The 26245-nt window shown below is 38.1% G+C and overlaps 6 protein-coding genes across 8 annotated transcripts; 3 read left to right on the forward strand and 3 right to left on the reverse strand.

Annotated features, from left to right (window-relative positions):
- Nucleotides 1–3248: 3248 nt before the first annotated feature.
- LOC121765251 (gibberellin 3-beta-dioxygenase 1-like) lies at nucleotides 3249–5191 on the reverse strand. The gene is made up of 2 exons (XM_042161325.1): nucleotides 4689–5191; nucleotides 3249–3810 (listed from the first exon to the last, which is right to left on the reverse strand). The coding sequence occupies exons 1-2, from the start codon at nucleotides 5189–5191 to the stop codon at nucleotides 3249–3251; spliced, it is 1065 nt and encodes a 354-aa protein (XP_042017259.1).
- A 918-nt stretch (nucleotides 5192–6109) lies between these two features.
- LOC121765444 lies at nucleotides 6110–8895 on the forward strand. The gene is made up of 5 exons (XM_042161610.1): nucleotides 6110–6334; nucleotides 7157–7681; nucleotides 7782–8007; nucleotides 8123–8574; nucleotides 8669–8895. Exons 2-5 carry the CDS (start codon nucleotides 7157–7159, stop codon nucleotides 8687–8689), a joined length of 1224 nt encoding a protein of 407 aa, XP_042017544.1. The 5' UTR covers nucleotides 6110–6334; the 3' UTR covers nucleotides 8690–8895.
- Nucleotides 6346–11611, forward strand: LOC121765445. Its single transcript, XM_042161611.1, has 3 exons — nucleotides 6346–6634; nucleotides 10634–10993; nucleotides 11064–11611. Exons 2-3 carry the CDS (start codon nucleotides 10658–10660, stop codon nucleotides 11481–11483), a joined length of 756 nt encoding a protein of 251 aa, XP_042017545.1. The 5' UTR covers nucleotides 6346–6634; nucleotides 10634–10657; the 3' UTR covers nucleotides 11484–11611.
- LOC121765446 (putative B3 domain-containing protein Os03g0621600) lies at nucleotides 9016–10698 on the reverse strand. The gene is made up of 3 exons (XM_042161612.1): nucleotides 9724–10698; nucleotides 9428–9606; nucleotides 9016–9343 (listed from the first exon to the last, which is right to left on the reverse strand). Exons 1-3 carry the CDS (start codon nucleotides 10001–10003, stop codon nucleotides 9110–9112), a joined length of 693 nt encoding a protein of 230 aa, XP_042017546.1. The 5' UTR covers nucleotides 10004–10698; the 3' UTR covers nucleotides 9016–9109.
- A 1410-nt stretch (nucleotides 11612–13021) lies between the features above and the next one.
- On the reverse strand, nucleotides 13022–15812 carry LOC121765706 (mitochondrial import inner membrane translocase subunit TIM17-2-like). Of its 2 annotated transcripts, none has more exons than XM_042161912.1 (3): nucleotides 15663–15812; nucleotides 14003–14765; nucleotides 13022–13309 (listed from the first exon to the last, which is right to left on the reverse strand). In XM_042161912.1, the coding sequence occupies exon 2, from the start codon at nucleotides 14693–14695 to the stop codon at nucleotides 14018–14020; it is 678 nt and encodes a 225-aa protein (XP_042017846.1). In that variant the 5' UTR covers nucleotides 14696–14765; nucleotides 15663–15812; the 3' UTR covers nucleotides 13022–13309; nucleotides 14003–14017. The 2 variants fall into 2 exon arrangements, with proteins under 2 accessions (XP_042017846.1, XP_042017845.1); XM_042161911.1 differs by having other exon boundaries at nucleotides 14003–14808.
- Nucleotides 15813–16375: 563 nt separating this feature from the next.
- Nucleotides 16376–26115, forward strand: LOC121766046 (XIAP-associated factor 1-like). Of its 2 annotated transcripts, none has more exons than XM_042162372.1 (6): nucleotides 16376–16535; nucleotides 16734–16808; nucleotides 23056–23191; nucleotides 24420–24557; nucleotides 24628–24749; nucleotides 25753–26115. In XM_042162372.1, the coding sequence occupies exons 2-6, from the start codon at nucleotides 16762–16764 to the stop codon at nucleotides 25916–25918; spliced, it is 609 nt and encodes a 202-aa protein (XP_042018306.1). In that variant the 5' UTR covers nucleotides 16376–16535; nucleotides 16734–16761; the 3' UTR covers nucleotides 25919–26115. The 2 variants fall into 2 exon arrangements, with proteins under 2 accessions (XP_042018306.1, XP_042018307.1); XM_042162373.1 differs by having other exon boundaries at nucleotides 16390–16538.
- Nucleotides 26116–26245: the final 130 nt, after the last annotated feature.

The following is a 26245-nucleotide window of genomic DNA, read 5'->3' on the forward strand; positions in this document are numbered from 1 at the left end:
AATAAAGTAGAAAGTGAATAAAGCAGAGAGAACAAAGTAAGAGAGAGTAAAGTAAGAGTTATAAAAGTGTTATGAAATGACTCAACTATAATGGAATTTTCTAAAACGGAAAAAAGACTCAACTATGAGGGTACAGAGATTATAATTAGAATAAACTAAATGAACTAAAGTGAAAGAAAGATTATGAAAAACACTCAAAATAATTAGAATAAGAAATCAATTGATTAACAATTTCCATCTTATTCTGATAAACTCAAAATAATTAGAATAAGAAATCAATCCATAATTCTAAATCATGTAGCTCGGGATAGTGCGGAATTTCGACAAAGCCAACTTCTATGTTCGCCAAGTCTTCCAGCAATATTTTGTAATGTGCAAATACATCGGTCGACGATCTTCCAGACAACAATGTTGCTATGTTTTCTCACCTGTATGGCGAATCCTCCAAGAACGTCAACAGGGCGTCCTCAAAGATCTTGTCTTCGGCCCAACTTGTGACGATCGCCCTTTAGGGTTAATAAATACAGGCGATCGTGATTAAAAGAACTTAATAATCATACGAAGAACAACTAGGATTTTGATAAGGAGTTTGACCAATAATTAATATTTAAAAACAAAACGACCAATGGTTTGACATTATCCAAACTACTAAGTTTTCAAACATTCAGATAATTAAGTAGCATGCTAAATAAGCTATGAGTAAAACATTGTTTCGGCGGAAGCGTTGACGTCATGTGTGGAGACATAACGACACTTGTAGTTCAAAGAAAACCAAACAATACTTCAATTTTAAATGCTCAACACCACCAATTGCTCGTCGCCGCTCAATCTGCACATAATGAAAACACATGCAGGGCTGAGTAATATAAAAATACTCATTGGACTTATGCCGAAAACAAGTTATCAAAATAGTACTCATCGGGGTTTAGCTTTAGAAAGGCCCGAGACACTCAAAATCATTCTCATTGTAAAAAGTCGACTGATCAGTCATTTTTTCATAGACGTTAACCATATCTGCACATACATGACATGGAATGTGGCCACAATTCAAGTCACTAGACCGGTCAACCCATACGCTAGCACATAGTCTACCATAGATGTACACTAATCCAAGTAGGGTTTGCGGCCCTTTGAGGACCCGAACTCGATTTAAATAATAATGGCAAAAGCCACATCATATAGGCACGTTAAAAATCAAATCACGACATGATAAACATAGTTTCACTCCCATCGATAAAATATTTAGGACGTTGTCCTTATTTAAAAGAAAGTCCACCTCAAGTTCTTAAATCCGAAATTATTTCCTTTCCCTTGATATCACGTCTTGTTTGCAAGGAATCACCTTCGAATCACCTTCAATTTGCAGATTTGCAACTGGACGGAACATGAACTCCCTCACCTTAGTTCTCGGTTTCTTGAATTTGATTGAGAAGAGTATGTCTTGTGTTCTAGTTGCAGAGAAACGAATAGGAGAAAACTGATTGTGAAGGGAATATTGTAGAGAGGAGGTGGTTAATAGATAAGGGAGAGATTTATGGAGTGGGGGGAAGGGACGGTTTTAACGTGGGAAGAGGGGGTGGGATATGGGTAGTTAGTTTCACACATCTTAATTAGGATATCCAACGTTTATTTTATTTTATTTTTTTTATTTTTTTAAATTTTATATGCAGAACACGGGAGGAAGATCTCTGGACCAAGTCAACAAGAGAGGAAGATCTCTGCAGAATCTTTATTTAAAATTTGAATTAAGGCAAATCTTGGTGACCAAGTCAACAATGAAGAGATTTAATTAGGGAAGATCTCTGCAGAATCTTTATTTAAAATTTGAATTAAGTCAGATCTTGGATCTCTTGACCAAGTCAACAAGAGAGGAAGATCTCTGCAGAATCTTTATTTAAAATTTGAATTAAGGCAAATCTTGGTGACCAAGTCAACAATGAAGAGATTTAATTAGGGAAGATCTCTGCAGAATCTTTATTTAAAATTTGAATTAAGGCAGATCTTGGTGACCAAGTCAAGAGATTTAATTAGATTAGTTTGATTCACGGTCCTTTGTATTTTTTTAAATTGTGCAGTCCACAATTTATTTATTATGGACTGGATTTTTATATTATTTATTCAATTTATCCGATCCAACTCGCAAATTGAATCCAGTATATATTCTTCACGAAAAGGAATTATTTTAATTCGCGTAGTAATTTACTTCATAAATTTCTAGTCCAACCACAATTCCACTCGACAATTAATCCACGGACTTCGCAACATTAAAAGCATTTAATGCAAGTACTTTAGGGTTCAAAAATTAGGTTAAGAAAAATGGGGCGTTACACATCTCCACTCCGACTCCACCCTCATACGGCTTTCAAAGCCGCAGCTCCACTCCGACTCCGGTGTTGTATTGCTTCGGCAGCTGCTCCAATCAGTGTAAAGTAAATATAATTATTTTAATGAGAAAAAGAGAGATTTCTGATAAAAATTTTGTTATTTGTGATGCTATATTTATAGTGCTTTAAACTTATATGGTAATTGTTTATTTTCGATTCATAGTTTTCCGCATGTGAAGATTCATACTGAAGTGATTATATATGCGATTTTATCACTCCCAATTCTTTACTTTTTTCTATTTTTCACCTAATATAACCTAATTCTATTTTGGATAAACATAAATTAAATATAAAATCAAATCATATTATGATTTTCCAACGTTTTTAGATTTCAATCTCTCTTAAAATATCAATCGCTAAACTATGAAAATCAAAATCATATTTATCCAAGAGATTAAGATTTACATCTCTTACGTAAGAATATTGATTTTCTGTTTATAAGAAAAAGTTAGTGATGATCTAGAGTTTCTGATTAATGATTATCCTCCTAGCTAGACATCGGTCGGCAGTGACATATCCATGAAACGAAACTCATGAAGTAAGACATAGTGGAAACAAAAAAAAACATAAGTGGACCCTAGCAGTTTTCCAGCCCTCAGGGTCGGTGGTGGGGTCATCGACCCCTCCGACCTCACCTGGACCCGGCAGGAGAGGTCAATGCCGTCGAAGCTAAGCATCGGGCAGTAATACATGGAAATGCCAACAGAAACAAAACAATACAAAAACCTACATGCATTGGTATTTGCAAGAAAATAAAAACAATATATTGATGTTACAAAATGAAGCAAAAGGTTCAAAAAACCTAGTCAATCAAATCGAATGACAAATTAATTTTCACCAACTAGCATGAATCCAAATTAATAATCAAATTTGAATAAAAGAAAGAGCTTTTTCAAGATGCTTGTTCTTGAGGCCGATGTACTCCTTAACTGTGACGGCCCGGAACCGGGGTGGCCCGGGTAGCTTAGGCAGCGGGGCCAGCACAGAATCAGCTGGAGGGCCATAGAAGTATGCCATGGTAAATCTATGGCTCGTCTCATTTGGGACAACACGATGGTACATATTGTTGAATGTCGCGTTGGACAAAATGTGCATGAAGTCTCCAATGTTGACGACTAGGGCTCCTGGGATGGGTCGGATTGGAACCCATCCGACCCCCTCTTGCATGATTTGGAGGCCATTGGTATCGTTCTGATGCAAGATAGTTAGTAGTAATGAATCGGTGTGTGGTGCTAGGCCGATCGTCTGGCTAGGGTTTGGGCAACTAGGGTACGAATTGAGTTGCAATACACTATCTGATTGATAGAGAAATGATGATGAATGTTTTTCACGATCTTCTTCGTCCACTCCCAATGCCTTGAGCATGACTAGCAAGATGTTGTAGGATAGTGAATTCATCTTCTTCTGGTACTTGTCCATCGCATCACTGACAAACAACTACGAATTTCAGTTGAATTTTATTTGATAATAATTTATATCAACAACTAAGATTAGGATGAGTCGGTTCAAATTTAGCATGCCTTTTATGGGTTGCTAGACTTTTATAGATATATTCACTTTTTCATAAAAAAAAAACAAATTTTTATAAAGTGGACTTGAAAAGTGGTATGTATGATGATATGGCTATCCTTCAATGGTGGTAAGGACGTGATATTTGTCGTACATAAAATTAAAATATTTGTAGTGTGATTCTTGAAGAACACAGACAAAATGAAAAGCAGTTAGAATAATAAGTTAAATAAGATTCTATTAAATATTCCGATTTCTTAAAAAATAAAATTCGCTGACATACTATCAAATCTTTAAATTAAAAGATGCTCAAATGTATAATCTTATACACAAGAACAGGTGACTCCATTTAAAAAATATGATATACCAATGATTAAGATCCCATTTAGATTCAATCCATCAATCAAACCACCAGTTACTTTGTGTTGCATTTGAATAAAACACCCACATATTTACGTTTATTTAGATGCAAACTCTACGTCAAACACTCCATTAATAAAACAAAATTTACCTTTAAAAATACTACAAAGAAATAATTTCATTTCTTTTGTAATTTTATTAGTGTATTAATGGGTTTTGCGGCATTACTAAGTTCATAAAAAATACACAAAATATTTTATGATGAAAACCTAACCCAATCTTGTCTCGTACATACACACAAACACACACAATTTTCTGCATGAGTGTGTGAAACTGCATATTAATAAAGCGAAAAATGTGAATTTTGGAAACACCAAATAGTGTAAAATTAAATAAACATTATGTATAAAATATAGTAATATTGCATGAACATACCAAAACTCTTCATAGTGATGGGGCCAAAGCAGCTTGGCATGCTCCATGGCCGACCCCACAATAGTAAAGCCTTCATGCCACATTAATCTTGGGAAGAACGGAGAAAACCGGGGCACGCCGTACCAGGTCACCCCGTTCGGGGCCCGGAGAGCCTTCAGCTTCTGGTCGTTCGGAAGCTCGAAGAGCCTCCGGGCTTGCTCCTCGACGTCCTCCACGAGGTCATGAAGGACCTCGTGGTTCGTCACCTGGAACATCCCCCACCTCCGGCACGCATCTCCCACGAGCCCTACTGCGTCCGGGGCCCGCAGGTCGATGACCGGAGGTGATGCTGCCACCGCATGTGGCTGGCGCGCCAGACACGTGCGACGGTCATTACCTGAGTCATCATCGTCTGTCCAGACATGGGACTCAGGAAGTTGCAGGAGTGACCCAAAATCGAGTGGGATTATGTTATTGAGATGGATGTTGGTGTCTTCGTAGGCGTTTGAGATAGATGTGGTCATTATATTTTTAGGTGTGGGTTAGGGTTGAAAATGAGAAACCTTTTTATAGTTTTATGTCACCATTGTTGTGTGAGTGTGATGATGCGCATTCATATTCATAATCATAATGATATACATTTACATTTATCACTCTTTGCTGTAACAAAATTTGGAGTTATGGTACTTCTGTAAATCTTAAACATGTTCATTTCATATTCATATTATTCATAATCATATACATTTACATTTATCACTCTTTGCTGTAACAAAAATTTGGAGTTATGGTACTTCTGTAAATGTAGTTCATATTCATAATCATATACATTTACATTTATCACTCTTTGCTTTAACAAAAATTGGAGTTATGGTACTTCTGTAAATGTTCGTCGAGTTATGATACTTCTGTACATTTTACTTAGTTATGGATGATTAATTTAGCATGAAATAAGGAAATAAGAAATAATAAATCTTTTCAAATTTGATTCATAATTTGGAAGATCTGATTTTCCATAATCATAATATGAATATTTTAGCATGAAATTATGCAATAATTTGGTGTGTTTAACTGATATAACAAGAAGTGATATTAGAGCACACAACGATAAAAAGTTCATCCTGAATAATAACAGTTTATTATGTACATAAATTACTGTAAAAGAAATATAGAACGTACACTTCATTACCTAGGAAAATTAGTACATGCGACAGATAATTATTCATCAACAGTAGCATTCCAACCTGCGCAGGCAAAGCCCGACAGATTTCGAGTCAGTCGGACATATTGACGTGTTATTTGTCCTCTTTTATAAAGTTTGTATATAAAGCATTACGCTTAGGGCTTGTTCTGTTTGTCATATAGAGGTCATTTAAATTATGTATCTGTGCCTATCATGTGTTCTATTTGACATACACCATAAATGCACAGCCCTACAAATGGGCTTTGGCCCGTTTCTTTTTGGCCATATAATGGCGTTAGTGTATCGGGGTCTGGCCCTACGATACATATTAGGCTCTAATCAGGGTTTGAGGTAAACCAATAACATTTGCTTTGAACATGCATAGAAAATTGGGGGAATCGTAGCATAACATTCCCAAACCAACACAAGCCCTTTGAACAAATCTGTGCAGAAGAGAAGCGACACTCACCGCAACGAGAGATTTCAGGTGAGTCTGTTCTTTGTTTTGTTTGCATTGATTAATTTTTTCGAAGGCTACAAACCCAATTCGAATTTGTAATTTTGAATTAATCCTCCTACCGGTTCATTCCCTATTTTTTTTTCGAAATCTACAAAACCCATGGAATCTCCCTTTCTAATTGAATAATTTGAATTTGTAATTTTGAATCCAACCCAAGTTTACAATTGAATTGATTAATTCATTTGAATTTGAATTTTTTTGGAGGCTAAAAAACCCTAGATCGTATTGTGGGGAATCTGCCTTTCAGTTAATGTAGCAAACGAATTTATTAATTCATTTGGCCGTTTTCGAATGCAATCCGGTGTTATAGGTTATATGGATTGTAGAATTACGTGGCTGATTCGTTTTGTGCGTCTCGACGTGTGATTTGGGGTTTTTGAATGCAAATGAAACCGCGTAATAGATGTTAATTAAGATGTCTGGTTTAATGATAAAGAATTAAAGATGCTGAATTTTGGTTGAACTCAGTGAGAAAAATGGGAATTTTGAAGTTTTCCACTGCAATGGTGCATAGTTTAATTTTTTCTCATCCAATTGCTTACTTTGAATTTGTAATGTTGAATCCAATCGATTCAAAATATAGTGTGAGAAATATACCAGTATTTCAGCAACTTGTTGTGTGAAAAAAATTAATATTGATGTTGCATCGTGCTAATTGTGATGTAGAGAATTCACAGCTTTGTGGTTATTATTTGAATAATGAAAGGGTAGTTGAATAGTTTAAGCTTCCTTTATTTGAATGATGAAAGATTAGTTGGAATTGAAACTTATTTGTATATCTATGCACAGATGAGGGAACATAAGAAGCAAAATGCTTATGTGAGGCAAATAATTGAGGACATAATTTGGACTCAAACCGTGGCGCGAATTTGTATACTGCACATGATTTTTAGCAAAGTTTCGAAGAAAAGGAGGCGAGCTGAATTTGCGTTGGCTTACGACATTCTGAATCGAGTACCGATGCAGATTCAACGTTTAAACAGACTCGTTGGGGTAACTGACACAGATTGTTTAGTTAATTGTAGGATGGACCGGAATACGTTTGGAAGGTTGTGTTCATTGTTTACAGAGTTGGGAATGTTACGCGTCCGGCGGTTCGTAGGGATAGAAGAGCAAGTCGCCATTTTTCTAGGTGTCATAGCACATCACAAGAAAAACCGTGTTGTTCGATTTGATCATTGGCGATCAGGGAACACAGTTTCATTCTACGTTCATGAGGTCCTTGCAGCAGTATTAAAGTTGCATTCCTTGTTCTTGGTCAAACCCGAGCCTATTCGCGAAGATTGTGTAGATTGGCGATGGAAATGTTTTCAGGTATGTTTTATATTTTAGTAGCGAAGACTATTCTTTTTGGAATAAACTATATATTCAGCATTTCACTACGTGAGTGTGTGGCTACTTCTTGTGCATACAGGGGTGTCTTGGTGCTCTTGATGGCACCTACATTGACGTTTTAGTACCAAACGAGGACAAACCACGGTTTAGGAATAGGAAGGGTCAGATAACAACCAACACTTTGGCCGCTTGCGACAGGCACATGCGTTTCACATACATATTACCCGGCTGGGAGGGATCAGCTGGCGATGCTCGAGTGCTTCGCGATGCCGTAACTCGTCCTCATGGGTTGCGAGTCCCAATAGGTAAATTGACTAGCTTTGAATAAGTTACAATATTCAGCAACATATATCAATTCAAATGGAAAATTTATATTTGGTTAGTTTTTACTAAACTGATGTTGAGTTTTGTCTGGTCTAGGTAATTATTATTTGTGTGATAATGGATATGCGAACAGTGAAGGTTTTCTAACCCCTTACAAGGGGGTGAGGTATCACCTCCAAGATTGGGGTCCTGATGCGCAAATTCCACAAAATGCTGTAGAGCTCTTCAACATGCGTCATACCAAAGCTAGGAATGTAATTGAGAGAGCATTCGCGGTACTGAAGATGCGGTGGGGTATTTTGCGCAGTGCCTCCTTCTATCCCCTCAAAGTTCAAATAAATTTAATTATAGCATGCTTCCTTCTCCATAACTACGTTCGGTCTGAGATGCCAATTGATCCACTCGATGACCTTTTGGACTGCATGCCTGAGAGCCAAGGGGCTGAGGCCGAGGGAGATCATAGGGACAGTGAATACGTTGACTACGTTGAGGCAACGTCATCTTGGAATCAGCGTCGCGATGATCTGGCAAACTCGATGTGGGCTGAAGTGAGTACACCTACATGCAAATCTGTTCTTTTTTTACATGTTTCAATGCTTACATATACTGAAATGGATTCATTGCTTTATTCCATTGTCACAGCGCATATCCACAATGCAGTGATTGCTTATGCGAGTTGCAAGAAGGATAGCTGCTAGCAATGTATTTCGTGTTTGGCAATATCATGTGGGACTATCAAACTTTATCAAATGTTTTCTCTAGTAATCATTAGACTTGTACACCTTCCTTCTGATTAGAAACTTGGTCAGCTTAATATGTCATTAATCTGAACTGATTTTTTTGTGTTTAATAATGTTTTCAACTTGGAACCCTTGTGGGAGTATTTATGTTTTTGTTAGTATAGTCGTTGTTTTTGGGCCAGCCTTAGAGAGTATTTGACTCCAACATATATAAATTTGTCTGAAAAAAAAACAAAAACAAAAAATATGTTCGCTTAAACTACAGGCAACATCCACATACTGAAATACATTCTGATTTGGGTCCACTTTGTACAATTATTTAAAAGTTACATAGGTTCCATAACTAAAAAGATACCCGAAATTTTGTGACTTCAGCCGGTAACAACTCGAACTTGCACATGCTCCCTACGGCGAGATTGTTGTCTGCTACAAATTTGTTCCAACCGTGAATTATTTTCACGTTATCATTTTGAATCTTGACGTAGACATTCCATGAATGATCACCAACCAAAAGATTCACAGATTGAATTTTGTTATGGTCAGCAATGTGGGTTTTCCACCAAATTTCAGGCAAGCACTGCGTCAGAATTTGCAAATGAATATGATTACTTTTTGAAAATGTACAAGTTTTATGCTTCCACAATTGAAATGAGGACAATACCATGATCCGGTCCAGTTGCGACGCAAGAAGGATAATGGTAAAAGAGGGAAGGGTCGGCACCTCCTCAACCCGTCTAACCGGACATCCCGTGTCGTCGTCGTCAGTGGATTCTGATTCACTAAATTCCTCATAGTATGATTTGTCCTTACGCTTGGGATTGTACTCCCAATCTGGAAAGTCTAGAATAAAAAATATACATTATCGCAACCAGATAGTTGAGGACATAAGATCAAAAAGTATTCTAAATAATTTAAAATTCATTTAATAAGCATAGAAACACTTCTAAGATTATGCACCATTAGTTTGAACGAAGATATCGGTCGATGGCATACAACCACTTGCATTGAACCTCATGACCTTGAATTCGCCTTCACCGTGGTAACTGAAAACAACGACGTGTTTCATCCCGAGACTATTAGCAGATACAAATGCATTCCAGTTTTGATCAAAGTAGCTCTCACGACCATCCCTTGTTACGCCCACCACCCATTCAAGGCCATTGAGCATTTGGAGTCTGCAGAGATTAGGTAAGCTACCTCCATGCTCGCACATCCATTCATAAGGAATAACCTTCATGTCAAAAAAGTATGTGTCGTTGTTAGTTTGGAAAGCAAGCCTCGCATGTAAAATACATATGAATTTTCCAACTTACCATGCGGTACAAGCATGACCGTGTAGTCAATGTCCGACAAAACGATGGTTTAATGTGCCTAGGAACCGGAAAGTTAGTGGTTATATGCAAAATAAAAATGTTCGATAATCGACAACAATAAATTACTTACTCCGGCAGCAGTGGCGGAGGAGCTGATGCTGATGCCATTGCATACATGATGTGATTAGAGAATACAGTTTGGTTCCGAAGAGTGATACTTTGGGGGCTTGTACAACATAAGCTCTTCAATATAGCTTTGTGGAGGCTACATCTTACCCGTGAGCTGATTTGACAAAGCATTTTCCAAACAAAATAAATCTGCTCCACCCATCACTATATGAAAGACAACACAGTAGCAACAATGAGCTGTAAAATCATGCAGGAATCTCCTATTATCATGCAGGAATCTACTCTAAACAAGGCTGCGATGGCAGATATGCCCCTCACGAGTCTGATTTGTCTAGTCATTCACGGGCATACAATTGCTTGGGATGGTGATGAAATAACTCATATTTAGCTGACCCTTCAATTGAAGCTTGGACCCAGCAACTTTGGCTTCTTTCATTCCTTCACTTGAAATGGGAACAAAAATCCCTCAACAAGGCTTTTTCTTTTACAAATCAAGCTGGACAGCTGAGGTAGATTCACTGCTGCTATCCTTGATAATCAAAACCAAAGAAATGAACAAGTGGAGCGGTTCCGTGATCCCCATACCCATCCTCGAAGAAGTGGCGGAGGTGCTCACCAAAGAAGTGGGGGTGCCATTCACATGGCCACAATTGTACGAGAGATTTCAGAACCTTGAAGAGAGACACATACTTTTCGACAAGGTAGTCAAAACCAACGGTGTGTATTGGAATGCTAACACCAACGTGGTCATGGCACCGGAGCAAGTATGGAAACCCATTTTGAAGGTAGGTGGATACAATGTTTGTTTTATGTCAGCTTGTTCATTGTAACTCCATGGCTCCGTTGTTCTTGTAGGAAAATAAATTGGCTGCAGCTTATTACTATTGTGGGGACCCCGAATTTCCAAGATTGAGGTTGCTGTTCGGACCGCAAGATATTAAGCAGGAGAGTGCACCACTGATATTCAATATTTCTGACACTACCGTGCCCGTAGAGGATCTCAATCTGATGTTTAAGCCATTAGATGGAGTTGGAATGGCGCCGACCGTGGAGCTAAGCGTGTCCGTCTCTTCTCCTCCCATGCCCAAAGTGCCAAAGATGAAACGCAATTTGTTTGGAGACGGGTTCACGAATGTGGGTAGTCAGTCCAATAACGAGGATATGGACCCGCGTATCGGGAAGAAATACCCCCCAAAGCCGAAGAAATTTCCTCCAAGCAATTTAGGTTCGCCACATGGAAGTTCATGTGGCTCTTCGAACACCCACAAGTATTGACGTTTTATGTTGTATTTGTCTTCCTTCTACTCTATTAAGCTAGGTTGTGTATGTGATCTATCTCGTGTACGTTTTGCTGGAATATCTATGTGGAAATTCAATCAATGAGATCAATATTTGCTGATTAAGGTTTTCCTTCAAATGCAGCTGATTAAGGAATACTAGGAAATCGTTTACTGATTAAGGCAACATAATCCTTCCTACAAAAGATGATAGATAATAATATAATCTACAGACAATTGCAACAAGCCAATGTTGAAGAGGGGCTTCCAAAAAAAAAGTTTCAGACAGAAAATAGGCTTTATAAATTATATCAGGCAAGCCATCGACCTACGCCACCCCTTCACCCGTTGTAGATTCCCCCATCTATCCCGAACCATATTTCGCAAGCACACGAAGCACGAACGCGATACGGTCATCATCCGGCATCCCAAGAAAGAAATCCAACCTTTCCACCTTCTCCAGAATAATCTCCCCTGCATCAAACTTTTGCTCCCTTGTCAGTCCAGGCAAGCGACCTAGTTCAGCAAATACTTCCAAAACCATTAGTATGATCTATGCTTCTTAACAACATCACATGAGTTCCAATATCCAAAATTCTGTAAACAAAATAAACGGATAAATATACAAAATAGTTTTTAAAACTTAAAAAACTATTCCGTTGTCTATTTTAGGGAATTTTCGACTAAATATCTATTTATTTTTACTCCACATTATTTATCCGCCGATAATGTGTCGCTCAAAATTGTTGACCTGACCTGGGGCAGAGGACTGGCCTATCAGAAAAATGAACGAGCTTTGGTTAAATTCATTGGTTGAATGAGGCTTTAACTTCACAACTATACTTGCAATGATTTGTGTTCTATTAGTTAATTAGTTTTGTTTATTAATTTGATCGGTTACCTAGTTGGCAACTTGAGAAATTGGTAGTCAATTAGTGGTTTCTTTAAGTTATCTTGAGTTTATTGATATTGTTAGTAGTAATTAATGATATAAGGTAGTAATGTCAATTTGAATTGTAATAAGATGCACACTTGTTAATTAGATTACTTTCTATATTCCAAGTGATCAACTTTTTATACTCAGTTATCCCAGTTATCCCAACTCAAGTGATCGATTTTCTTTTTAGCAAAAATGCAACACTTTAGCAAAAAAAAAAGTTTATCACTTGCGGCAGAACAAAGGGAGTAACATGTAATTTCAAGTGTTGTTAGTGTGTTCAGCAGAAAAGGAAAATATAATTATAGATATTAATGGGAAAAGAAAAATCATGGAAATTAGAGTATAATAGAGAAATAATATAGTTGTACGGAGCAGTATATATTGATGATAGTAGTTTTCTTTTTTTTTTCTAAAATTAAAGTGTGGCATCTTTGTTATGACAAATTAAAAAATGAATTGAAACATCTGTCGACATAAGTATTCAATTTAGACAATTAAATGAGTGACTTGCATAATGCATTAATTTCAATGTAAGTGCAAAGTTTTTTTGTGGATGAGATGGCAGAATAAATTAGGAAACTAAGAACAAAACTTTGTGAACAAAACTGGGGCAACATGCCATAAATTTCCCTGCAGTAGGATCCCAATCATGTCTTAAACTTTCAGGCAACTATGGCGCCTACAAGAATCTAATTCACAAATTAAAGAGTGTCGAGTTCCTTAGACGAAAGGCTCATTCTAAATCCATACTATAAAATGCCTTTGAAAGGGGCAACAGTAGACTGTCAATACCAACAAAAAACTGCGAAGGAGCTTTTATTATCATCAATCTCCAAACTCAAGTGTATCTCAATGTTGAACACAGTTGCCATTAGCAGACAATCCTACAAAATCATACAAGACGATCAAGATATATCGCAATAGCACCATAGTATGAATACTACATGATAGCCAAGTTTAAAACAATATACTCGACAAGAATGGAATCATAGTTCTACAGCCTTATACTACAGCTCGAACGAGTTCTGATCCAAAAAACAATAATATTCATAGGCATAGTTGATGAATGAGCTATTGGCCTTTTACATTTAGTAACAAGTATTTGAAGGTTTGGGTCTCCTGATTCATGATTGCAGTAATAAGAGATGTTCCAAATACAGAAGTGTACTATATTTCAAAATTAAAGGGACGAACATATATTTATTTGATACAATAACAGTCCAAATTATATTAGACATCATAGTTTATCGATTTTGACATATTGAATCTAATTTGGTAAGGGTTATTTAATGGAGGAGTTGAAAATTACAACTTTCAAGATTGATCAATATGTCATGATTATAAGACAATGCTGCGACATTTAGGCACCCAAGTTTTGACCCATATGATAATGTAATAGAGTAAAAAACAGATTATGCAGCTTATATTTCCAAAACCTACCTACGAGTTCAGTATTTGAGCTGCCAGTCATAAATTCATAAGTAATGCAACAATGCAAGATCAAAACCAAGTACCAACCAATTAACATTTTCACATTATAGATGCCAAAGTAAAATGACACATAATATCTCACTAACCAGATAGTCCTCTCTTCATTTGTACTCAAATGATGGAGGAGTTGGAGCATCAAAGCTCTCTAAGACCTTTGTCTTGCTTCCATCATTAGAAGTTGTCTCCTCCTTTCCGCCAAAAAGGCCTCCAAACCATGAAGAAGATGATGGAGACGAAGAAGAAGATCCTGCGTCCATGCTCTCAACATTTACTGAAGGTTGACCAGGCAATTGCCCCATGGGGTGTCCAGGCATACCAGCCACATTCGGAACAGGGTCTTCCATCGGAGGGAAGTTCTGCTGTGCACTCATAACTTTGTTTAACATTATCCCAGCTCCTTCGATCAAAGCAAGTAAAACACCACCAAACAATGCAGATCGAGAAGCAGCACCCATTCCCTGACGCATCTGCAGAAAGCCGCCAGTTGCTGCACCTGCTATGATTGAGTTCCAAGGATCCTCTTTCTGCCTCATGTAGACCATTGTGCAGTCGAAGGTGGAAAAGAGCCCACCCCATACGGCAAAACTACCACCAACACGAGGAGCATTCATGCGGACTGCTTGAGTACCCCCAATCAAACGCTCTCCTTTAGGTGAGTTATAGAGCCCTTTCAAGAAATGGAAAGCTCCACCACCAACAGCACCCATCCCAAAAGCTCCACCTACGTCATCAAAGATACGGTCTGGGCAAGGTTCTCTAGATGTTTCCGGGGTGCCCATGAGTCTAAGTTGATAGGAAATGAGCCAACAGATCTTGTAGGAGATAAAAGGTAGGCAAATTAACTATTCTCTGCACTTGTTCCAAGGTATTCGGAATGATCACAATAAGCTCCCTTATAAACAACATAAGAATTTGAAATCAATTTGGATGCTAAAATGCAGTGTTAAAATTACAACTGTCTAATGTTTATTAAAACTACATGAATTTTAAATCAATTAATAAATTACAATTCGGTTTTGTAGAAGTAACATTCCGAATTCAAATTTTAGAAAGTTATTTTATGATGTACCATCATAAGTTCATAACAACTACTGCTATTTTACACCATCTGCAATTATGTTAATATTTTACTTATTTGCTTGTGAAGGGTAGAAAACTGGATGAATCAATTAATGTCACTACTCACTAGCTAAAAAGAAACTACTAACAAAGCTTTTGTGAAGAATTGACAAACAAAACGGTTCCCGTGTGATTATGAGCTCTGCTAAACCACTTTCCCTGACTGTGCTACTCATAATTACAAATTCTGCCTCATCCTTCCAAATAGTATCCCAAAATCACACAGTGAGCTTTCGTCTTTCTTCATTATCCCTCAATCACAACTCAGACAACCCCTATCTCTATAATTCTCTTGTCAACAATCAGATGATTGACTAAATAGACATGAAACAGAAACACACACATATGAATCATATGATGAAATAAAACAAATATTTATGATCTCAGCTCATACTCCTTCTACAATCATTTAGGGACAAAAAACGATTGCATATTCGTACATGACAACGAAATCAGAGGCTGTGTGATTCAACATTGTATTGAGATCTTGTCAGAAAAAAAAATTCATACAATAAAATCCCCGAAATATTAAAAAGAAGACAGAAACTGTCGCATACCCTATTTCTGTGTGTTACAGAAAATCGAAAATTTTGACTAACATACAAATTTGAGAGGTCACTGACTCACCGGAGGATGTGTCGAGAGGCAGAGAATGGGAGATCGACGGCGATTGGGGAGGAGGAGGAGGTAGTGGCGGCGGATGCGAATTGCTAGCAGGGCTAGGAATTAGGAGTCTCGTCTTCCGCTTCTTGTTTTAGGGAATACCGAAATACTGAAATAAAAGGTTTATATTTAATTCTTTTAAAGGAAATAATATAAAATAATAATCTCTGAAAGGACACCTTTCTTATTGCACAAGCTAGTGTTGTGATTTAAATTTCATAATACTACTATATATAATGGTGTATAGTAGTATTTAGTTTGCAAATTATTAATTTACTCAATTTAGATTAACATAAATACATTTTTTATTTTTAATGTTCTTCTCACAAACTCTCATTTGAGGTCAAGTTTCTATCATTATTTTTTACACAAATAATCAATCAATTTAATAAAGCCTGAATATAAATTTCAACAATCTGTAAGGTATAAATAAAGAAAAAGATAGTATATGAGATTAATAGAGTTAAGTTGATAAGATAATGAAGGTAATTGTGGTTGTATAATTCTCCATCAAACACTACAAAGTACATATGTTTAATTTAATTAATTGATCTTAATAAATTAATTTATCAATAGATTTACACGCGCTGAACCGGCACGTGTAATACGGCCCGAAATTCAATCATGCGACTTGGTGTAAAATGACACTTTCTCTCTCTACACTCACTTCATCTCTCTTGAGGTCCCCCAAAGTCTATACGTATATATTGGTAGTAAAACCTAAAATCCTCTCACCTAATTTCCTCTACATTAATAAATTTCCGTATATTTTTGCCCAATCTGTTTAACCAATTTTCCTACCGCTCGATCTGATCGTCCTTTTACTCGGAGCGCAAGGTTGTCAATTCTTCTTCCTCTGATCATTCTCGGATTTTGTTTCTCATATTTTCCCCTGCGATAAGTGTTAATCATATTACGATTCAATTGCGTTAACCTAATTCTTCGGTGATAATTGTTTCGTTGATTTTTTTTATTATTTTTTTTCATTTCGTGTCTGAATTTTGTTTATATTGCTACTTCTTTCGTGTGCGGCAGTGCTTTCCTGTTTTCGAGAGGGGGAAAAATGGCTGGAGTTTCTGATGATCACGTCACTAGCGTATGCGGTCACTGGTTAGTTTCATTTCCGATTTCCTCCTTGTTTTTTCGAGAGATTTGCCAGTTTTTTTTGTGTAATGATGATTCCGAGTTTTATTTTTTTCATGATCAATGTCTTTGTACTGAATGTGGAAAATTGCATATTATGCGGTCAACGTTCGTATGATTTTTTAGTAGCGGTACATGAAATCTTGAAATTAATTGCGCAGCTGGAAATTTGTGGCACAATTGAGTAATTACCAAATAAGTTTGTGTCATTTGCCTCGAGCTGTATCGTGATTTATGGTACTATATCGCAATGCTTAGCTCTTCCTTTTTTGAATGCTAGTGTGGACTTGCAGTGAGTCTTTGTTCAGTGTCATCTATGCTGGAACATATATGCGATATGTGCATGAAGATATTTATTAGCTGATTGCATTGATATTATGTTATTCCACCTTAGTTTTAGTCATCACTGATCTTTGGCAATAGTCTGACATCTGGGCTCCCTTTCTAGCTAGAGAAACCATGCTAGTGGCTAGAGTGTCGTGCTGAATCTTTAAGCGTTTCTCAAAACAGTACTCAATATACTATACCAAGTGGAATTCTTGTCTCTTCAACTATTTTGCATCATTCCCTCATTATTCTGTACATAAATACGTCTAAGCCATCATATATTTTGGTTTTACTGAAGTCAGAATCTGTCAGATTCAGTGTCTGTCAACCAACTACCAATATAGCCATTTAAAAACAATAAATAAGGGCATGTTTTGTATTAGGTGTGGTTATGGCACGGTGAAATAATTTGTTTGAGTATTATGTACTTGCAATTGCATAGTACTGAGCTTGGATTTCCTAGTTTGGTGTTTTAATCTAATCAGGTTGTGGAAGATAATCCAACAGTTCACTACCCTTGACTGCCGATTTAAACCTTTCAGTTGCCTCTATGTTACTTGTTGGGATTTACGCACACAAGGCTTTAACACACTCAAGAAGATCACACACACACTCACTGTTGTATGAGATCACACAATGCAGAAACACACACACTCACACTTTGAGTATTGAAGATGATAATCTTGGAGAGAAACTGGAAAACTCTTTATTGATAAAACTACTCTCTAAACTACATACACGGATTTGAGCTATTTAAAGCTCTACAAACAAGTAGCAACTGCTACTAACTAACTACAACAAGGATCAAGAAAACAAGAAGAATAACCGCTACACCTCGGCTAACTAACTGCTTCTTCCTTCTCGGCTCAGACCGAACTGGTTGCTTCTTCCTTCTCGGCTCAATACCGAACTCCCTTCTCGGCTCAAGACCGAACTCTCTTCTCGGCTCATTCCAGCTCAAAGCCGAGCTTCCTTACCGAGCTTCCTTACCGAGCTCCCTTCTAGCTGAGCTTACCGAACTCCTTTCTAGCCGAGCTTACCGACTTCTGCCTTCTTCTTCCAACTGAAATGAGCACTCCATTATTACAATTCTCCACCTGAGGGCTCATCTCAGTTCTTGCACAAACATTGATCAACTTCTTGCAATGATCAAACTTGTCTCTACCTAGAGACTTTGTTAGCATGTCAGCCGGATTGTGCAAGGTGTTAATCTTAATCACCTTCACTCTCCCCTTTTCGATCTCATCTCGAATAAAATGCAACTTTATGTCTATGTGCTTGCTCCTTTCATGAAAACCCGGATGTTTAGCCAAGCACATAGCTGAGCTGCTGTCACAATGAATCACCATTGTCTTTTGGTCAAAACCAAAGTCAGAAATCACTCCCTGAATCCAAAAGCTCTCCTGTACAGCTGCAGTGAGAGCTATATACTCTGATTCTGTTGTTGAGAGAGCAACAACACTTTGCAACCCTGATTTCCAGCTGATTACAGTTCCAAACATGGTAAAAAGATAACCTGTTTGGGACTTCCTGTTGTCCAGGTTTGCAGCATAGTCTGCATCACAATAGCCCTGCACAACCTCCTCAGATTCACCTTCCCAGCCATTGAAGACAATCCCCCAGTCCTTAGTTGACTTCATGTACCTCAATATCCACTTAAGAGCATTCCAATGCTCCTTCCCCGGGTCTGCCATGTATCTGCTAGTCACTGAGATAGCATGAGCAAGATCTGGTCTTGTACAAATCATAGTATACATAACACTTCCAACCACACTAGCATAAGGGATAGCCTCCATCTCATCAGCCTCTTGCTTAGTTTTAGGGGCCTGCTCCTTTGAAAGCTTAAAACTCTGGGACAGAGGAGTTGATGCAGCTTTTGCATTTTCCATTTTGAATCTCTGCAAAACTTTCTCAATATAGTCAGTTTGCAGCATCCACAGCTTCTTGCAGCCTCTATCTCTCTGAATATGTATGCCTAGGATCTTCCTTGACTCTCCTAGATCCTTCATTTCAAAGCTTGACTTCAGATCTTGTTTAACTTTCTGAATTTCTGTCATAGAAGGCCCTGCAAGTAGCATATCATCCACATAGAGTAATAGGTAGGCAATGGGAGTCTTGCCTGCCTTCTTGATGTAAATGCAATCATCATATTCTGACTTGGAGAAGCCAATCTTCTTCATCTGTGCATCAAACTTCTTATTCCACTGTCTAGGACTTTGCTTAAGTCCATAAAGACTTTTCTGTAACAGGCACACCTTGCCTTCTTCTCCAATCTTCACATAGCCCTCTGGCTGTTCCATGAAGATAGTTTCCTCTAGATCTCCATTTAGGAAGGCTGTCTTCACATCAAGCTGTTGTAGCTCCCAGTCAAGCTGATTCACCACAGCCAATAGGATCCTAATTGAAGTGTGCTTCACAACAGGTGCAAACACTTCATTGAAATCGATTCCCTCCTGCTGTGTAAAGCCTCTAGCCACCAGCCTTGCCTTGAACCTGACTCTATCCTTATCAGTGGTCTCAATCTTTCTTTTAAACAACCACTTACAGCTTACCAGCCTCCTTTCCTTACCATCTGTACTCAGCTTGGATTTGTCCACCAAAATCCATGTTTTGTTCTTGAGTAAAGACTCTATTTCCTCATTCATGGCTTCAATCCATCTTTCTCTATCTTTACTCTGCATAGCTTCTTTATATGTGAGTGGATCTGCGCCATCAATACTTTCAGCTGCACACAGAGCATAATACACAACATCAGAGAACTTTGTTGGTGGCCTTGTTTCTCTTCTAACTCTGTCCCTTGCAAACTGATAGTCTCTGATAGAGTCTGATATAGACTCACCAGCCTGGTTGCCCTGAGTTGGAGCCTCTTCTTTATCTGAATCAGACTCACTCCCTGAGTCAATAACTCCACCTGCTCCTAGGCCAGCCCCCACAGGCTCCACCTTGAAGAAATCACCCTCATCTTCACTGGAGTCCAGCTTATCTTTCAGGTATGGCATCTGATCCTCCAAGAACACCACATCCCTACTCACCAAGACCTTCTGCTTACCGGGCTCAATACACCAGAGCCTATACCCCTTAACACCCCTCTGATACCCCAACATAATACATTTCAGAGCCCTAGCTTCAAGCTTGCTTTGCCTAGCATGAGCATAGGCCACACACCCAAACACCTTGTACTTTGAGTAGTCACTATGAGCTCCATACCACATGTAATCAGGAGTTTCAGATTTCAGGGCAGTAGATGGGCATTTATTGATGAGATAGGCTGCTGTATACACAGCCTCACCCCAGAATCTGCTGCTCAAACCAGAACCAAGAAGTAGGCACCTCACCCTCTCTAGGATTGTCCTATTCATCCTCTCCACAACACCATTTTGCTGAGGATTACCAGGAACAGTCCTATGCCTCTTCATACCCTTCTCTTTACAAAACAGATCAAACTCCGCAGACAAGAACTCTAGGTCATTGTCTGTTCTTAAGCATTTAACACTTCTACCCTTCTCTAGCTCAACCTCCTTACACCATATCTTGAACTTTGTGAGTGTTTCAGATTTTTCTTTAAGAATATATACCCACAACTTCCTTGTATAGTCATCAATGATAGCTAGATAATACTTTCCTCCACCAATTGAACACACCGGTGAAGGCCCCCAAAGATCACTATGTATGTAGTCTAAAGGGGCTGTAGAAGAGTGAATACCTGTAGGATAGGGTGCCTTCTTAGCCTTTCCAAGTATACACTGCTCACAGGGGTTCATCTTGTTGAAATCTCCAGAGATCAGACCCTTCTTGATGAGTTCTTTCAAGCTTCCTTCAGCTGGGTGGCCCAATCTCTTGTGCCATAGCATTATGGAATCATCTGACACTGCATTGCTTTCTCCATCAACAGCCTTAGCCTTCAGATAATAGAGAATATGCTCTCTGTCAGCCTCCATCATCACTGCATCTCCAGATTTAACAAACAATTTTCCTTGACTCATCAATATGGTGAACCCTTTCTGCTCCAGCATTCCCAATGAGATGAGATTCCTCTTCACTTCTGGAATATACCTCACCCCAGTTAGGATCTTTATAGAGCCATCTTGTAGGCTTAGCTTTACCTTCCCTATTCCTCTGATCTGACAAATATGATTGTTTCCAAGAACAACCGTACCCGATGCTTCTTGAAGATCATGAAACCAGCTTCTATTGGGGCACATATGGAAGCTGCACCCCGAGTCCATTATCCACCTGTGACTGACCCCACTGTCACTAATATTCATAAGTTGAGCCGGGGGATCAGCACTCTCCACACAATCAGATTGGTTGTGTCCCTCAGAGGCCATCTTTCTCTTCCATGCATGACAATCTTTCTTCAAATGTCCAGGTTTCTTGCACCAATAGCAAGCTCTGGTTTCCTTCTGAGCATCAGAACTTGAGGGTTTAGGGCCCTCAAACTTCTTCTTGAAGTTCTGCTTCTTGAACTTCTTCACATTCAAGGCCTCTGCAGCTTGAACATTGGAGCTTGCAGAGCCTCTGTTGGCTGTCTTCTGGAGTTCTTTGGCCATCAAGGCTGAATAGACTTCTGCATAGGTGATAGGTTTATCTCTTCCATAGATAATTGCATCACTTAGCTGGTCATACGAGCTAGGCAAGGCATTCAATGTGAGAATGGCCTTATCCTCATCTGAAATCTTGACATCAACAGATCCCAGGTCATCAATGATCTTGTTGAACTCCTCTAGCTGCTCAATGATGGACCTATCTCCAGAAAAACTATAGGCATACAGCCTCTTCTTGAGATACAGCCGGTTAGCCAAGGATTTGGCCAAGTAAACTTCATCTAACTTGTCCAAGATCTCCACCGCAGTCTTGGCTTCTTGAACTTCCCTCAAGACCTTATCTCCAAGGCACAGAATCACTGCAGAATGTGCCTTGAGCTGCATCTCCTCCATCTTTGCCTGAGCTTTATCATCAAGCACTGGAGCCTTTCCTTTCTCCTCTGGTTTTGCAAGAACTGCGGCCAAGCCTTGTTGAATCAAAACCGCCTTCATCTTCATCTTCCACAGGCTATAATCATTCTTGCATGTGAACTTTTCTGCATCAAGCCTTGCTGCCATCTCTGAAACCGTTTGATCCTCTGCAAATCAGCTTCAATATCCCTTTCCCACAGACGGCGCCACTTGTTGGGATTAACGCACACAAGGCTTTAACACACTCAAGAAGATCACACACACACTCACTGTTGTATGAGATCACACAATGCAGAAACACACACACTCACACTTTGAGTATTGAAGATGATAATCTTGGAGAGAAACTGGAAAACTCTTTATTGATAAAACTACTCTCTAAACTACATACACGGATTTGAGCTATTTAAAGCTCTACAAACAAGTAGCAACTGCTACTAACTAACTACAACAAGGATCAAGAAAACAAGAAGAATAACCGCTACACCTCGGCTAACTAACTGCTTCTTCCTTCTCGGCTCAGACCGAACTGGTTGCTTCTTCCTTCTCGGCTCAATACCGAACTCCCTTCTCGGCTCAAGACCGAACTCTCTTCTCGGCTCATTCCAGCTCAAAGCCGAGCTTCCTTACCGAGCTTCCTTACCGAGCTTCCTTACCGAGCTCCCTTCTAGCTGAGCTTACCGAACTCCTTTCTAGCCGAGCTTACCGACTTCTGCCTTCTTCTTCCAACTGAAATGAGCACTCCATTATTACATTACTTTTTCTACAAACTGATTAATAAGCATCAATAATTTCACAAACTATCAAATATTTATTCTAGAAGTATTCTAGTTCATTTGCCTCAGTCATGCATGATTATGTGTCTTTCTTTTTAGTTCTGACTGTTTCAACTTTTGAAATACGTACATTTTTGCTAAAATTATCCATTTCAGTGACAGAGCTATTCCAGCTTCCAATATTGACTTGCATTTTGCTCATTGCTCTCGGAATCTGGAGAAATGTAAAGTATGTGATGATATGATTCCCCGTAAACACGCAGAGGAGCATTTTCTGAGTACCCATGCCCCGGTATACTAGTTTATCTCTGCTGTTTAAATTCCTTGAAATTCATTTAGGAAATACTGTACATTAAGAGCATGCATTAATTTTCCTTTCAGCAATGTACTTCCGTTTTGTTCTTGAAAATTCTTTTGGTGTAAATAATTTCTATATGAGGGGTAAAAAACCCAGTTTTCTTGATGCATTTGTGTTATGTAAATGCCTTCTTGGCATATCCTTGCTTCTAATCTTGGATCAGTCACATACTAATCTACAAATGTGGTTTCCTGGATGTATTTACGTCTGGAGTTGGCAATAATTTTTATTGGTGATTTTACTCCTATGGACTTGATCATGTTTGTTTGTAGATTTCCTTGTCAAGTTCACATCATTCATCAAATTGCAGGTCTCTGCCACATTTTCTTCATGTATTATATTCATGTGATTGAATCAGTGGATGATTCTTCTCTTAGAACTTTTAGTGCTGCCACCAGACACCAATAATAACTAATAAGTAGTAATTCTCTTGTATAATTAGGGTGTTAGACTTTGTACTGATGCTTGATGGTGACTTTTATATGGGCAGAGTTTAAGATACAGAAATACTTGTCATGAAGCACTGCATTTTTTCTTTCACAAACATGGATTTTGGGTTATCTGGCATGCTAAGTAAACTTTTAGGATTCATGCTTATCAGCATACCATACCATAAAAAACAAGTAAACAATAGTAGCGCATATTCATGTTATATGCTCAACATATGCTTAATCATAACGTGATCTAGCAACTAGACCAAAACTGATGGAATTTAAAAAAATATCACAGCTGAAGCATGAGATATCAGAGGTGGTTCATGGTTGGTGACAAAGTACATTGATGCTGGGCTAACTGCCTGACTCAATTAATAAAAAATTTAAAACATGCTTATCGCTGTTGACAAATCTACTATAATGTGAGATCAAGCAGATCTACGGGCAGAACTGTAATACAAAAGCTCTTTGGTAATTGAGTCTCAATTCATGAAATCAAAATATTATGCATTGGTATCTCATTCTCAACATGTCCTCTGCATGCACTGTTGATTTTCATTCTCTTATATTAGTAACTTTTATTCTGGTTCATATCAAGTGTATGTAAATATACCAATTATTCTAAAAAATTTCAGGAAATGATTAATTATTCAATTACATATTTGAGGCTGAATCGTATATGATTTTTGCAAGGCTATCGTTCTCATGGTGCTTCAATTACTTGGCAGGTCTCTTGTTCCCTGTGCAGTGAGACTATGGACCGTGATAGTTTAGATGTTCACAAAGGAGAGAATTGCCCTAAAAGAATTGTGACTTGTGAATATTGTGAATTTCCACTGCCTGCAATTGATCTATTGGAGCACCAGGTAGTAAATTGTTAATTTGATTTGTAATATTCTTCATTTGGTTTAATGAGCTATTCATTGGCCATTTCAGGAAGTTTGTGGAAATCGAACAGAGTTATGTTACATGTGCCATAAATATATAAGACTTCGAGAGATGCATAACCATGAAAGCAGATGCACTGGTGTTGTTAGTAATGTAGCTGAATCATCGAGGTACGTATAATCTGTTATTAGTTTATTCAGCTTCTTACTTATGTTTCATTAGTTAAGTTTGTTTATGGTATATTGAGATATAAATTCATACCACCTATAAGAGGCATGTGGAAATTTTGACCTTAATGATAACTGTAGTGACTTTGATTAGAAGCTAGTACTAACAGTTAAATGAACCGCAACTAAAGTAAAACAGTTAAATGAACTGAATCCGATGTAGACTGCCTTACATGTCTTTGGATGCTAGGAGTGCGATGATATGAAATTACTTCTGTACAAATGATTGGGCAAAGATACTTATTCTTTGCCACCACAAGCTTTTGATTGCTTTTGATTTGGTGGATTTGTTATTTAATGTTTGGTTCTTTTTCTTTGACTTAAAAAATATGTACGTATTTTCCAATTTTGGGGCATGTGATTGGATAGACAGGATATCACTACTTGAGGTGATGTGATATGCAGGTGGATATACTTTGTTTTCAAAAGACTGCCTGACTTAATGTGACTGATTGAGAATATCAAGTGTTAATAGTAATGACTTAATGTGAGCTCTAAAATCATATTTTATATGGTTAAAATGTATCTTGGATATTTTATACTGGATGGTTGTTGTTTTTTTGAGAAGAGGGATTATTCATGCCACTAAATCTTCCCTCCAATATCATATGAAACGGCCAGAAGGTTTTTCATTGACCATCATCATCAGCAAAAAGTAGATACATTACCAGGCTAGATAATTTTGTGTATCTGAGCCACTTAAGTGTGCGTCGGTGGTTCAAATTGTATCCACTTAAGAAATTTTTCATATATTTGTTGCACTAAATACCTCAGTTTAATGCAAAATTGGGTATATAAGTGTGTGTTTCAATTATATCTAACTTGAGTTCTCTCACAAGCATTGGTGTTTACATCACACATAGCATTCCTTAAGATTGTCAGTTGTGCTTGTCTTCTGCTTACTTGCATTATATTAAGTTGAAAATTGGTTGTGATATCTTTGAAGGAACGTAAGGGCACCGGACAGGGAAAGGGGTGCAGGTGCCCCTAGGAGGCAGCCGCGCGAGTTCTCACCAAGGCGCCTACTGTTCACTATTGCAATAACCGGGATCGCTGTTCTGTTAGGTTCGCTTTTCTTCCAGAGGAAACCAGACCTGACTCCGGTGAACTAAGAATGCATTTGCTGATTACACCTTCTTACTGTATGGTTTTACAAGACGGTCTAATGTTGGTTGCGCCTGTATGGATCTTTGTATCAAATGAGAGACAGTTATTGTTCCATTCGGTAAATAGGTTTATTTTGTAAAGAAAGGGAAACCGAATCCCATTTGAACTGGGAAAGAATAAAGCATTCGTTCTTCTTCCAAAATGCTTACCTCTTGTCATTTCTTATTCAACTAATGGTTAAATCTTAAAAAAATGGCACTTCAAAAATATTCCCATTTTTGTGGGATTCTGAATATCGAATTACTTCCACAAATCTTGATTAATATCAGCTA

The sequence above is a fragment of the Salvia splendens genome, chromosome 14 (genome assembly GCF_004379255.2).
Source record: "Salvia splendens isolate huo1 chromosome 14, SspV2, whole genome shotgun sequence".
In the NCBI taxonomy this organism is placed as follows: Eukaryota; Viridiplantae; Streptophyta; class Magnoliopsida; order Lamiales; family Lamiaceae; genus Salvia; species Salvia splendens.

Coding starts and splice junctions, on each gene's coding strand:
- LOC121765251 (XM_042161325.1), bottom strand. CDS start 5,191: ATGACCACATCTATCTCAAACGCCTACGAAGACACCAACATCCATCTC. Junction 3,811..4,688: donor CATCACTATGAAGAGTTTTG/GTATGTTCATGC, acceptor GTTGTTTGTCAG/TGATGCGATGGACAAGTACC.
- LOC121765444 (XM_042161610.1), top strand. CDS start 7,157: ATGAGGGAACATAAGAAGCAAAATGCTTATGTGAGGCAAATAATTGAG. Junction 7,682..7,781: donor GGCGATGGAAATGTTTTCAG/GTATGTTTTATA, acceptor TTGTGCATACAG/GGGTGTCTTGGTGCTCTTGA. Junction 8,008..8,122: donor TGGGTTGCGAGTCCCAATAG/GTAAATTGACTA, acceptor TGTCTGGTCTAG/GTAATTATTATTTGTGTGAT.
- LOC121765446 (XM_042161612.1), bottom strand. CDS start 10,003: ATGAAGGTTATTCCTTATGAATGGATGTGCGAGCATGGAGGTAGCTTA. Junction 9,607..9,723: donor TATCTTCGTTCAAACTAATG/GTGCATAATCTT, acceptor TTTTTATTCTAG/ACTTTCCAGATTGGGAGTAC. Junction 9,344..9,427: donor CGCAACTGGACCGGATCATG/GTATTGTCCTCA, acceptor ATTCTGACGCAG/TGCTTGCCTGAAATTTGGTG.
- LOC121765445 (XM_042161611.1), top strand. CDS start 10,658: ATGGGAACAAAAATCCCTCAACAAGGCTTTTTCTTTTACAAATCAAGC. Junction 10,994..11,063: donor TATGGAAACCCATTTTGAAG/GTAGGTGGATAC, acceptor TTGTTCTTGTAG/GAAAATAAATTGGCTGCAGC.
- LOC121765706 (XM_042161912.1), bottom strand. CDS start 14,695: ATGGGCACCCCGGAAACATCTAGAGAACCTTGCCCAGACCGTATCTTT.
- LOC121766046 (XM_042162372.1), top strand. CDS start 16,762: ATGGCTGGAGTTTCTGATGATCACGTCACTAGCGTATGCGGTCACTG. Junction 23,192..24,419: donor TTCTGAGTACCCATGCCCCG/GTATACTAGTTT, acceptor ATTACTTGGCAG/GTCTCTTGTTCCCTGTGCAG. Junction 24,750..25,752: donor AATGTAGCTGAATCATCGAG/GTACGTATAATC, acceptor ATATCTTTGAAG/GAACGTAAGGGCACCGGACA.